We start from the raw sequence: 13981 nt of genomic DNA on the forward strand, positions 1-13981 counted from the left end.
TTCCGCGGGCTTTCTTTGCGGCGGTTGCCATACTCGCTCCGAGTCGCTTGAAGTCCCTGTGTCCGACTTCATGAGCGCCTGTAACCACGGAAGCTGTCGTAGAAGATTACATGCAGGTTGACCAGCTAACGGGTTGAGGAGGATTCGAAGGATGGTGGCGTTCCTTCCTCCATAAACCTCAACACAGGCTTCTAGGCCATTGAAAGTCACTGGAACAGTCCCGGGGTTTCGCAGGTGATGGTGAGGCCACGGTCCTCGCTGCTGGGGCGGTGTTAGTCCCAGTGCGTGCGCTCAGGAGTTCCAGGAACCGTGTGAGCTTCCTATTATTGCCGGTAGAATCTGTTCTGCGTTGACCCTCGACGGGCGACCGTTGTGCCATACGTGGGATTTGTAATCGACCTGACCCGCGACAAGCGCTGGAAGATGAATGGGCCAGTGAACATTGCACGTCACTAGGTCCACATCGGTGGCGTGTCCTCTACTCCACGAGGCTTGTCAGGTTAGGAAACTAGCCTCTTCCAAGTCTTGCAGGTCAGATCCGAATTCCACGACCAGATGTCCTAGCCATATAGCCAAGGTCTCATCAGGCTTTATCTTCGATCCTCTGCACAATTCCTGTAGTTCAGTCCAAGTATGGGTACGATAGGTGGTGCAGACTGCATCCTGCACATTAATCACTCGGCTGCTTGCTGCTGCAGGACAAGCTGCTGTCAGAGCTGTTGCTGCATCTGGTAGGAGGGGCGGATGTAACTCTCCACTCGATGCCCCCTCCCCCTGGTAAGGAGGCGGGGCTGCCCGGGGCTGCCAGGAGCGACGTCATTTCGGTGGGTGGGGTTGCTGGGCAGATTTCCACCGATTCTCCCGAAGCTCCGCCCTTCTCTTCCGGTTTCTCCGGGCAGCTCGCTCCTTCCTCGGTGCCATCTTGGAGTGGCATCGACTCGGGGCTTTTCTCCACTGCCGATTCTCTACCCTCCTGCACGGCCGTGAGCAGTTGGGCCTCCAAATCTGCGTTCTCCCGCAGCAAAGTTGTTACGGCGCGGAATAGCACATTCAACATTTTCCCCTCATCTCTCGGGCCTGTCTCAGCACGGTCCCTCAACCCAAACGCCAGTGGGGGACTGAACCGGTCGGTCATCGTCGGTTCTCCACCCTCCCGCACGAGTCGCGTGCAGCAGGCAAATTCCTGGCTGAGGGTTGGGCTCACTTCGCTCGACTCGAATCTGGCGAAGGGTACGGTGCTCCCTTCCTCCCGGGGCTTAAACAAGACCCGCTCGCTGCCCATCACGCACCGGAACGCTTTGGGGTGCAGATGTGCTTCCCATTCTTCCGAGTCCTCTTCTTTCCCTTTCAGCGAAAGATAGCCGCTGACAAACCTTCCACCTATTCTGCCCGCCTGTTGATAGCGAATGTGGGCGCCTAGCTCCATGGCATTCGACACGTGGTATCTACCACTACGCCAGGGACAGCTTCTAACTAACTCTAACTCCATCGGGTCTTCTCCAAATCCTGATTCCGATCCTGATCCTGTTCGTTGGGATCCTGTTTGTGACGCCATGTGGGTGACTGAGCTTGGGATCCGGGAAGGGGTCGGCTGGGTTGTAGCCACAAACCCGGCACGTACAGATGGGTACTTGCGACCGCTGGAGTAGAATTGGGCACAAACGCGTGCTGGTTCAAACAAAGATGGCTTTACTTACACTGTCACGATGTACAGCGTAGGGAGAAAGTTAACTTCAAACTTCTGTTCCAATCAAACCGAGGAGCTCTTATAAGACGAGATATCTTTAAACCGGGTAACTCGAGCATGCAGGACACAGGGGTACGTCGGGGGGGTCGTCGACGGGGTGTCGTAGCGGGTGATCAGACCGCCAGGTTCCACTCCGAGACGAGCACGGAGTTCTCCAACCTGGACGGAAACAACTCCAACCCTTTATACGGCTAGCGAGCCAATTGCCATCCGCCATGTAGGAATAATTTGAAACCGGCCAATTGGAGTATCCGCATTTGCATATGAACGGCGGGAACTTTTCCACGCTGGGGCTCTCCACTGTGCCGAGAATTTCCCTGTCTCACCGTGCCTTGTGCTAGAAAGTTCCACTGTACCGAGGCACTCAACTAATCAGTTCTGACACCCTTAAATGTTTTTGTGTTCCTTACCTTGGTTATAAATATTTCTTGAGCTGCTTGTTGCAGTTTAGATTTTATGCTTCTCAGATGGATGCTCACATCAAGATTATCCCTTTGTACCCCTGAGGGTGTTCTCCTTAGCCTTTTAGGAAGACATGAAAGGTTTATTAAGGTGTCACATGAGTTTCCATTTGCACCTTTCCCAGGCATAAAATGCACATCCGGTCATTAGTTACTTACATCATTTGGTGCTAGAATTTGCAAATTACTTCATCATTCTAAAGATTTCTTTCCTTCTTATCCACCTTCAGGTCTTCAAATCTGCTTCAGTTATAAGCTTTGGGTTAGCAGATCCATGTCGATAAGAAATTAATACCTTTTGTTCTAAGAAAACAATTCAGTTTTTGAGGTGTGGGATTCAGGTTATTTTTTCCCTTACATTTATCAGAAATGACTAACAAGAATCTTGAGAAGCCACCGAAGTTTAGATGGAGTACCATGAACTGTTTTGTAACTCACTGTATTAGTATGCAGAGGATCCATTTTAATTTTTGAAACTATAAAGCAATTTTTCATGTTCTTTTGTGGAAATTACCCCAGAATAGCAGCAGGAAGATTTTTTTTTTCTCATTCCCTTTTGAGCTTTTTTTTATAATTTGCAGTCAGATATTTAATCCTTTAATTTAAAATTGTATCCAATTTACATTATTCTTATTTGTATTTAAAAAATGCATGGATAAATTTGATCAGAAAAGTGAGTGCTGGTTTGAGCCATATTAGCTACCTCAGCAGAGAGGCCAAGGTTTGAAAGGGCATGGAGTTCTAGCTATCATCTTTCATGAGTATTCAATTCATTTATTTAAAAAAAATATATATAGGCCACTGCCAGAGGCAGGATACCAAAATAGATAGGTTAGTGTTCTGTTCAGCTGTCATTTTTTTCCACATTCCTTCCTCATACAGCTTTCTCAGTGTACTTGGTCCTGATCTGTAACACCCAAGCTAATTTAGTCTTGGGTCTGTCATGAGCGAACTGCCAATCTTCAGATTAGGTAATGACTATGATATTGACAAATGTTCATTAGGAGCAAAAATGAAACCATCAAACTAATTTTCAGTTGTAACCTTATATAAATGAACACAGTCCTCTAAAGATGAAAGGTTACTTTACTTAGCCCAGCATGTCAGTATATAAAGCATAAATATTCATCCAAAAATGGGTGGAAGCCAGGCATATATGTCTGAAATAGAAATATTGATGTTTAAATGGTTGGGCTCAGAAATCTTCTCAATTAAAAAGTTAGTATTTGACCATTTTTATATATTTTACAACACTTTTTGATGTTTCACAAAGCTTTCGTGTCCTGATCTGAATTGGAATAGACAATTGTAGTCTTAAAACTTTGCAGTCAGTTTGGTTCAGATCAGTTGAGAAGTCGACTTTTTAAAAAGTTTTATTTTAATTTTGACCTTTTAATTTTTGTTTCAATTGGGCTAAATTTCTCTTAAGCACCAAACTGATTTGAATTTTTTATTTGTGAAATGTCTGAAAATATCCCAGCAACTCTTTTGAAATGAGAAACTCTTTTAAACAATTTCAGTTTTGATGAATTGGTCTTGTCAGTCAAGAAAAAGTAAAATTCCCAATAGACTCCTGTCACCACACCATTTGAGATACCACAGTGTTTCCTTTGCATGTTGTGTAGGTAATAGTTTTGTGAGACATCTTTCAGCAAATGTGTTTTTGTTTTTTTGTTTTAAATCACTAGTTCAAGAAATACAGTAACATATCTGCTGTGCTGATCCATTCATGAAATTTTGTTATTCAGTTTAGCCTGCTTTCTTCCTTAAGTGAGATGACACAGTGATTCTGCAGTGATCACAAACTGAGTTATGCTTCACAATCTGGAAAATAATTTGTAGAGTGGGCAGCCTGATAGTGTGGGGATTGTCCCATATTGCAATGGTAATAGGAGACATCTCTGCATAATTCAAAGTTGCTTGGCTTCCAAGGTTCTCTTTCTTTAAATTCTGAGAAGTGATTCAGCCCCTCCTCCACTGTCATGCCCTAGTACAGAGGTGGCCAACCCATGGCTCTGGAGCCACATGTGGCTCTTCAGAAGTTAATACGAGTCTCCTTGACTCCTTGCACAAGCACACGGTGACCAGCTTCCCTAGCTGTTACCTCATGTCATGTGATGTGGCGACTCGCAGCGAGCATATTATTCAGCTTGGATTCAGAAGCTAGGACTCCGGAGCCGCTGTTTGGCCACCTCTGCCCTTGTACGCATCAACAGGGATGCTGTCAAATTCAGAAAAGTAGCAGAGGAGTTCCTGAAGTCTAAAAAAGGTCAAGAATGACTGTTTTAAAATAGGCATTACACAGTATTTGGTTCTGTCACTTAGATGAGCATTTCTCAACCTGTGGCGGTCGCAACCCAAAAGTTGGTCGCAAGAATCATAGAAAATTAGGGTTTGATGGGACCTCAGGAGGAGATCTAGTCCAACCCCCTGCTTAAGTCAGGACCATCCCCATCTAGATCATCTCAGTCAAAGCTGTATAGCCGGTTTTTAAAAACCTCCAAGGATGGAGATTCCACCACCTCTCTGGGTAACCTGTTCCAGTGTTTTACTACCCTCCTAGTGAGACAATTATTTCTACTATCTAATCTAAACTTCCCTTGATGCAACTTGAGACCATTGCTCCTTGTACTGTCATCTGCCACCACTAAGAAGAGTCTAACTCCATTCTCTTTCGAACCCTCCTTCAGGTAGCTGCTATTAAATCCCCTCTGTCTCTTCTTCTCTAGACTAAATAGGCACATTTAAAAGCACCTGGAGGTACATTGCGTACAAGTACCTGGTGCTTTTTTGTGTGCATTTGTATAGAATGGTGGTGTGCTTCTTGAACTAAAAGACATTGAAGGTATTTTAGTTTCAAAGTGTAACCCTGCCATTTTCTTGGCGCTGGCGCACATTTCAACATTTATACAAGTGTATGCAATGTCAGTTTGCATGCTCTGCAGACTTGTTTATTTGAGTCTGGTCTGACGTGCTTGATTTCCGGCGCGTCAGAGCAGACAAATGCATGTGTACAAAGCACGCCTTTGTACTTGTCCTTGTTGAACCTCATGAGAGTTCTCTTGGCCCAACCCTCCATTTTGTCTAGGTCACTGAATTCTAGCTCTGCCCTCCAGCATATCTCCTACTTGCCTCAGCTCGCTGTCATCTGTGGACTTGCTGAGGGTGCACTCTATGCCATCTTTCATGTCGTTGATGAAAATATTGAACAAAACTGACCCCAGGACTGAGCCCTGGGGCACTCCACTTGATACTGGCTGCCAACTAGACATTGAGCCATTAATTACTACCCTCTGAGCTTGATGCTCCAGCTAGTTTTCTGTCCGCCCTACAGTCCGTTTATCCAGCCCGTACTTCCTTAGCTTGCCTGCAAGAATGTTGTGGGAGATGGTATCAAAAGCCTTGCTAAAATCAACATACACTTCAAAACCACATGCACTGGTCTCCCCACATCCACAGAGCCAGCCATCTCATTGTAGAAGGCAATCATGTTGGTCAGGCATGACTTGCCCTTGGTGAATCCATGCTGACTGCTCCTAATCACCTTCTTCTCCAAGTGCTTAGAAATGGATTCCTTGAGGATCTGCTCCATGACTTTTCCAGGTCTGAGGTGAGACTCGCTGGTCTATAGTTCCCTGGATCCTCCTTTTTCCTTTCTTAAATATGGGTACTGTTTGCCCTTTTCTGATCATCCAGGACCTCTCGTGATCACCATGAGTTTTCAAAGATGGTGGCCAATGGCTCTGCAGTCACATCAGCCAACTCCCTTAGCACCTTTGGGTGTATCCCATCCAGTCCCATGGACTTGTACATGTCCAGCTTTTCTAAATAGTCCCTAACCTGCTCTCACCACTCTTGGCTGCTCACCCCCTCCCCAAACTGTGCTGTCAGGTGCAGTAGTCTGGGAGCTGACCTTGCCTGTGAAGACTGAGGCAAGAAGGCATTGAGCACTCCAGCCTTTTCTGCATCCTCTGTCACAAGGTTGCTTCCCCCATTCAGTAAAGGTTCCACACTCCCTGATCCTCCTCTGGCTACTGACATACAGTATTTGTAGCCAATACTTGTTCCCCTTCTTGTTCCTCTTCACATCCCTTGCTAGCTGCAATTCCAGTTGTGCTTTTGCCTTCCTGATTCTATCCCTGCATGCCTGAACAATGCTTTTATACTCCTCCCCAGTTGTTTGTCTAAGTTTCCACTTCTTATAAGCTTCCACTTTGTGACTTAGTTTACTGAAGAGTTCCCCGCCAAGCCAGGTTGGTCTTCTGCCATACTTGCTAGTCTTCGTGCACATTGGGGTGGTTTGTTGCTACACTCTCAGTAAAGCTTCTTGAAAGTAGAGCCAGCTCTCCTGGACTCCTCTCCCCCTCAGACTGGCTTCCCAGGCAATCCTGCCCACAAGTTCCCTGAGCGAGTCGAAGTCTGCTTTTCTGAAGTCCAGGGTCCCTACTCTGCTGCTGTCTGTCTTTCCTTTCCTTAGAAATATACAAAAGGGTCGCAAATGAACTTTAATAATGGATCAACAAACTTTTATAAATGGATTCTCCTTTAAAGGAGAAAAATATGAGGAAACCATGGCTTCTCCCTTGCAGGCTATTAAGAGTTCCAGCCTACATGGGGCTGTTTGGGACCCTCCATACCCCTACCTTCCCCCCCGCCCCCACAAACTGGGGGCCTGGAGCTGGCAGGCAGTGGGTCAGGAGTGGGAGGCACTGGGTTGGGATTAGCCATCATCAATGTTTACACATGGGTCCTGGTACAAAAAAGGGTGAGAACTGCTGATTTAGATCCACCTTTACCAGTTATCTGCATGTCTAAACGAGGAACTTTATTTCTTCCATATGAAGGTTTCCTGCCCTTCTCTCCCAAAAACAGGAGGTTGTTAATTTAACTGTCAATTGTCTACAGTTACGTGATTTACACTATGAGAATCCTAATAACCCTGTTGCATGTTGAAAACTAGATTTCTCTTCTTACAGGTTATTACAGGAATGGTGGAGGCCATGTCTATTTTTACGTATAAACTTAGCCAATCCTAGGGCCCCTCTACACGTGCAGGTGAAGGTGTGATGGGATCTAATGTGTGATCCACAGACTCATGCCTGATTCCATGCTAGACATGCAGGGCAGGAGGCATGATTGTGTGGGTTGCACAGTAGATCCCATCGTGTCATATTGCAGGTGCAGGGGGAGCCAGATGTCTGGCTCGTGTTGCACTGGCAAGAAGCAGGCTCCTGCGGCTGGGAGCCCCCCTCAGTTCAGGGTCTGTCAGCTGCGGGGACACCCCATGAACACCTTGGGCTCTGGGACTGTGGCTGCTGCCATCCCCCAGTCTCAGGGATGTGTGAAACCTTTGAGACTAGGGGATCACAGCAGCCACATTCCCTTGCCCTGGGGTACATGAGGTGACCCTGTGTCTGGGAGCCCCTCATACACCCCAAGGATGGGGGATTGTGGCTGCTTTGATCCCCCAGTCTCGGGGGTTTCACGCACCCCTGGCTGCCAGACCAGCTGAATCCTGGTGCCCAGAGCTGTGGGCCTCTGAGTCCCTGTGCTGCTGGGGTTGAGTGTCCCCTCAGTTGCAGGACTCCAAGCCCTGGCCGGGCATGGTGCACCCCTGTGCCTGGGAACACCTCAGCTGACGGGGCTTCTGGCTGCAGGCAAGATTCCATTACATGTGCAATTTAAAGCTCAATAGCGACCAGCTAAAAGTTGATACATATTTTCAACTTTATAGCTGGCTGGAGCTTTTTATGGTGTCATGGCTGTTTTGTACCTGTAGCTGGTCTCCAGGTGATTGTGCAATTAACCAGTTAATTGCATGGTACCTGTAATGTGTAGAGGGGACCTTAATTGCTGCCTGTTCTGTGACAACTTCTGGAAATAACATCAACCACTGTCTGATAAAACAAATTGTATTAAAAGGTGTTTCTTGTTTCAGTGCCCTTGTTGCCAGTCCCAGCCCAGCCAAGACCTGCTGTAGGACCCCAGAGATTTCCTGTGAGTAGCAGCTGTTTCTTCTTCTGTGATATGGATAAGCATACATTTGCAAAGAAATATTAATATAGCAAATAAAAGCTATTCCAGTGAAATATAATGTTAAGGATTTGTAAATATTGACAATAATCTCTGCAGTTGAAAATGTTTGTTAAACGCTTAAGGTCAATGGATTTTTGAGAGCAGAATTAATTCTGTTTAACTGTAAAATTGTTGAACTAGTCTGTCCAGTGGGAGACATACAAATGCATCGTATCTTAGAGAACATGAGTTTAATTTTGTTGCTTGCATCTTTTAATATAAACAGAAGAATTGTTATTTTTTTAAACAACTTTTTATCAACCCCTAAGTTTTTATTAAGGACTTCTTTTTTTAATAATAAAAGAATGCTCCAATGGCAAGCTTACTTTTTTTTTAAATGACTTCAAGAATTTCAAAGGTTTTTCATGGTTTTTATATAAAAAATGGTTCTTGCATTGTATATTTTTGTATACATGTGACTTCCAAAACATGGACAAAAATGTCTCTTAGTTTTCTCTTATTTAATCTTCTTGGTTAGTGGGAGGGCACAATCTTACTTAGTTTTCCAGTCTGTGGTGTTTTTCATTGTTTTGTGTTACCTCTTTAGTTATGATTTGGCCCTCCCAAAGCATCAAAGCAAGTGCATGAAAGTGTAATGTGTATAGTGTCATCTTTATTTGATGAAAATTGTAGACGCATATTCCCAAAAATGCTTCACTAGGACATAAAGCTCATGGAAAGCTAGCCCTGTTCAAAGAACTAATTTTTGCATCCAGAATGCATAAGAAAGCAGCAGATTTATTTTTAGAAATATACTAGTGTATAGTATTAATTTATACTAAAATTTGGGGTAACCAGAAAAGCAAATTTCAGAAAATTGCAAAGAATTGTATGTTTTCATATGCATCTTTCTATTCAGGGCATTTCTTCTCTCAGATTCTTACCCAGTCAGTTACTGTACCTGGGGTTTTTTGTACAGAATTACAGATCATAGTCTTAATTATTACAGAATATTTTATAAACTATAAAAAGTGTCAGCCTAAAACTCTAGGTTTACAAATTTTGATTATTACTTCACCCTGTTTTGTCATAGCTCTGAAATTTGTACGCTCAAGGTTGCCATACTTTGTGAAATAACTTATTTTCTCTGGCCAAGTCTGAACCTTTATATAGAAAGATTTTCTTAACATCTTACGAAGCCTTAATTTTGATTGCCTATTATAGAAAGATATCAGATATAATTTTTACCTGACATTTTGTTTTCTTGTGACCTTTAGTTGTTAGATAGTTAGCAGAATTTGAAATGGGAAAAAAAGCGAAGCATGAGGAATATACACATACCTATTATAACTGACAACTCTGAAATATATTTATTATGGATATTTACAGAAAATTCCTATAATTCCTTCAAATACAGGGAAATTATTTTTCCCCATTGCTTGCTTTTTCACTAATTGAGAAATGCTAAAAATTTAGTTAAAATTTGTTTGTATTCATTGCAACCTTTAAATGGAATGAAAATAAATTCTCACTGCTTTTCATGTAGAAATGTCTTTGTCTTGCCCATTGAAAAGTTTTCGTTGAAAAAGTGGAGCCTTTCTGCCATCCTTTTTAAATAAGCAGATCCTGGCACTTGCTGCTCATTAGGTGGATGATTATTCAGAGCTAAGATAAATCTTTTGGCAGCTTATGTTACGATTAACTGGAGGCACCACAGCCTAATGGGTAGAGGATAGAGAGGATGCTGCTTAAATGTTTCTGAAATGTTGGGGCTTGTGGTTAAACATTTTTCATATGCCACATCAGCTACTGATTCACTTTTTTAAAGATTAGGGGTTAAATTCATCCCTGCATAAGGTGCCTGGAACTCTGAGTTCAACCAAGTTTGTAGCAGAGATGTTTGACATGGTAAGCTTTAAAATATAAGGAATATTGTACCCACATTGTGTAGATCAGGGTAGATTGGTTGGTAATGGAGGTGATTTGTTGCAGAGAGTTGCCACTGAGTATAGTTTTGATATTGCTGTGCTCTGACTTGTTGGAAATTAAAGATTAACATTGTATAACCTTCTTATTTATAGAAAAAATACTTGGGTGTACTGGGAGGAAGGGGAGGAGAAAACAACATAAATGAAACTACTCTGATAATCTCTTTTCCTGTGGTTACTATAATACTGTAATATTTGGGGTAACTGAAAAGCCAAGATTTAAATGTCTGTCTTATTTTTCTGCTAATAATAACTTATTTAGGGAAAACAAGTCTGTCAATAACTTTATTAAATTTACTGGTTCTGAGAGGGTGTAATCAGCTAAAAACTGGCAGACACGTACAAACTGTAAAAATTGAATTCTGAGAAGCTTTTGGCATTTCACAGCAATTACTGAAACCTCCACAGGATTATGTTAAAGTTGATAAATTTAGGAAAGGTATAGCTTACAATGACGTTTAATTTGAAACATGGTGCAATTAACAGTTGAATTCTACCATTATTTTTCAAACTTAAAATTTTGTTACACCTTTCACTAAGTCTTCCCAAAAATCTGGTCTTCTGTATCTGTTTGAGATACAGAGCAATTCAAAGAGAAAAATAATGTTAGCTTTTGCCTCAAATTGGTACCATTAGCATTTAGCAAACAAAAATCTACTTAAATAACTGATCCATTTTTGAGGAAACTGGTTTAAGGATATGTCACAGAGCAGTGGATAAAGGTTTTATTCTGCGTGTCCTGACCATATTGTTCGTTTGTGTAGCTTGTTAGTTGGATACCCCAATCAAGGATCAGGACCTGTTGTGCTAGATGTCTTCAGATATTGTCATCAGCCCAACTTACATGTCTGAAGAGCCAGATCCTTACTGGATTCAGTGGAAGTGCATTTATTTATTCTGGTTAAGGATGGTGGTTCAGAGTCTTTTGATCCAAGGCATTGTGGTTCAAAAACAATGTTTACAGCTTTTGAAAAAAATGGTTAGGAATGTTTGTTTTTTTTCCTATCAAGTTGCCAACTTTTTCCTTGCCTGGCCAGTATAGTTCGGTTCTAACTGTGTAAAATTGCTTTATTGTAAAGTTTGCTACAGACTAGATGGGTCTTTTGGATAGCATGTTAATACTCTCACAAACATGTTTAGGTTTTGGTTTTCAATGGTACTAGCATGTAAAGATAATGTAAGGACAGAGACTAGCAAAGACTTGTAATATGTGGAAGGAAATGTAAGCAGGTAAGCTCAGATGGATGGGGAGAAGCCTCACTGAGAGCTTCTTGTCCTTCCTACTTGGGGATTAGACATCTCAAAATACTTTTTTGATCAGTTACATTCTTGTAGCAAGAAATGTGTTTAGAAATAGGGTTCTGATTAATTTAACACTTGCACTGAAAAGCTCATCCTTGTGCGCCAGGTGACCATCCCATCTTGCTTCAAATCTCTCTTTAAAGTGTACTAATTCTTTAAACGTTTCAAGGTTAATTCACAAGAGAGTTGTAGACTAAAGTGAAAAAAAACCCCAACGTTCTCAGATTGGATCCTCATTTAGTTAGCTGAGCTACTGTGTTTTAAATTGTACCGTCTTATGTTCCAATATCTTTGCAAGGACTATATCTTCCTTACATTATATGTCACCAAGTATAGAACTAATATATAACATGTACATGAAAAAATTTCAGTAGTTCATTTTAAAGGGCTTGATAAATTTGTTAAGTTAGTCTTCCTTTGTTTTGTTCCAAATGATATACGAGAACAATCTTTTGTTCTTATTTGGCCATGAGAGAGACACCCAGCAGCAAAATCAGAGCTCACTTTCAACACTAAATTGAGAACTAGAAGTCCAGTAGAGTCTGCCTTGACTTGCTAGTGGCAGAATACAATGGATGGTATCATACATGATGTTCTCATTTGTCCTGGGCCTAGGTTTGAGCAAGATGTAAAGAGAAACAGGTCTGCAGATCTTCTTACTAGCACAATGGAAGACAAACCTCTCAGACAATGGGTACCTGAAGACAGGCTTACAAAGCCATATGTGGGCACCAAAAGAAGGCATCTTGTTTTTTTAAGTGCTGAGCAAGTGGACGTACATGGCTGGTATTTCCAAAAGTTGTCCGAGTTAGGTTCTTGACTTCTGAAATTCCCACCCATTGACTCCAAGTTGCCAAGGCAGTGAAAACTGCTGCATACTCAAATCTTTTATAAAATTAGGCCAGTTAATTTTAGTGCCTAATGTGGATTTAAGTTTCAAATTAGCTGCCTAAAAGTTAGTTTTCCTAGGGTTTAAATGACTGCTTTGCCCAGGGTCACACAACAGATGAGTCACAGTGACACTGTATAAGACTAAATTTATGTTTTGAATTTAAGCAAATGTGTGTGACATTATAAGCTAAAACATATTCATGCCCCCAGCAAGAATATGAACTTTTGGCTTGAGTAACTACCTTAGGAGCAAATTCTTTCCTCTTTGCACAGATTGGTTAGTGAGGATTTATACTAGATTGATCCATAGGATATATACATTTCCATCTTTCCCATTTAAGCTGTTGAAGGCAACTTCAGTATTCTAGCTGTAAGAATTGGGAAATGGCCAGTGGTTATTTTATGAAGATGTGCTTACCCTTTGCTCTTTCTGGTTCTGCCAGTAAGCACAAGGTGTTCTAGGACCTCCTTATAGCTAAACCCTGGACTCCTGTTCTCCCTCAACACACACACCTGAACTATTTCTACTAAAGGGCCTTTTACACTTTTGAAATAAGGACAGTGTGCCCCCTTTGGATTTCTGATCCAGCTCGGGTATAGTTTTTGAGTATGGTATTAGCAGTAGGTCTATAGTCCACAGTAATTTTGGCTCTTTCTGCTTAGTGTCTGATGTTTGCAATTTTAATTATAGCTGGATGGATCACTTTTATGTTGAGATCTTAATCTCAATTTTAATGTGTGGTTAACCAATACTAGTGAGACTCTTGCTTATGCAAGCATCCATATGCAGTAAAATATTGTAAACTTTTCTCTCATAACTAATGCTTTTATTTCAGTGCTGAGAGTAAGCAGTGAGCCTGAGAATGAAATGAAGGAAAAGCCCAAGAAATAGCAATAGTCTTTATGCCAGGGTTTCTTGTAATCAGAATCTTTTGATATTGTTGGAGATGGATTTTTTTTCTTTTCTGATGAAACACTTTAGTGTGTACCACTTTCAAGCATAGAGCAGAATTCAAGTCTTCTGAATTTAAATAATTGTAATATGAATTCTAATTTTGTTTGGTACAAAATAAGTTGTATAATAGAGCAAATTGTCCTCTTCTATTCATGGACGTTTCATAACAGGCATCTTGTATGTTGCAAAGGTGTTTTTGCTAACTTGTAACCTCTCTTTGGTATATATACCACTGCCTTCACATCCCCCTGCCCCCCAATTGTACTTGTTTTTTTCTTTGACATTTTTAAACATTGTTTATTTCTGTTTTTAAAACGTTTCCATTATAACTACTTAACATAAGCTTTTAAAAAAAAATTCCAGGTATGCAAGATTGTGTATTAGGTTAGTAATGGGAAAGGTCCCATTTCTAAATTTTTTGTTAAATATCAGTTCAATTTCTTAGAGCATTATTTTAAAATAATCAGGATATTATGATGTGTTATTTTGCAGAGATCTTTAAAATAGCTACCTGTGCTAACGGAAATGTGTAGGTACTTTTTAATATGCCACGTAACTTTTAACATTTAATCTTTCCCCATCTCTCCTCACCCCTTCCCTCCCCCCCCCCCCCCCCCCTTCT

The 13981-nt window shown here is 41.7% G+C and overlaps 1 protein-coding gene across 1 annotated transcript in view; it reads left to right on the forward strand.

Moving 5' to 3' along the window:
* Nucleotides 1-13981, forward strand: part of RBM33 (RNA binding motif protein 33) — a 164448-nt gene that overhangs the window by 60307 nt on the left and 90160 nt on the right. The window contains exon 11 of the mRNA XM_025197781.1: nucleotides 8147-8205. Coding sequence (XP_025053566.1) covers nucleotides 8147-8205 — 59 coding nt within the window. The remainder of the gene's footprint in view (nucleotides 1-8146; nucleotides 8206-13981) is intronic.

Source organism: Alligator sinensis, unplaced genomic scaffold (assembly GCF_000455745.1).
Source record: "Alligator sinensis unplaced genomic scaffold, ASM45574v1 scaffold601_1, whole genome shotgun sequence".
Taxonomy (NCBI): Eukaryota; Metazoa; Chordata; order Crocodylia; family Alligatoridae; genus Alligator; species Alligator sinensis.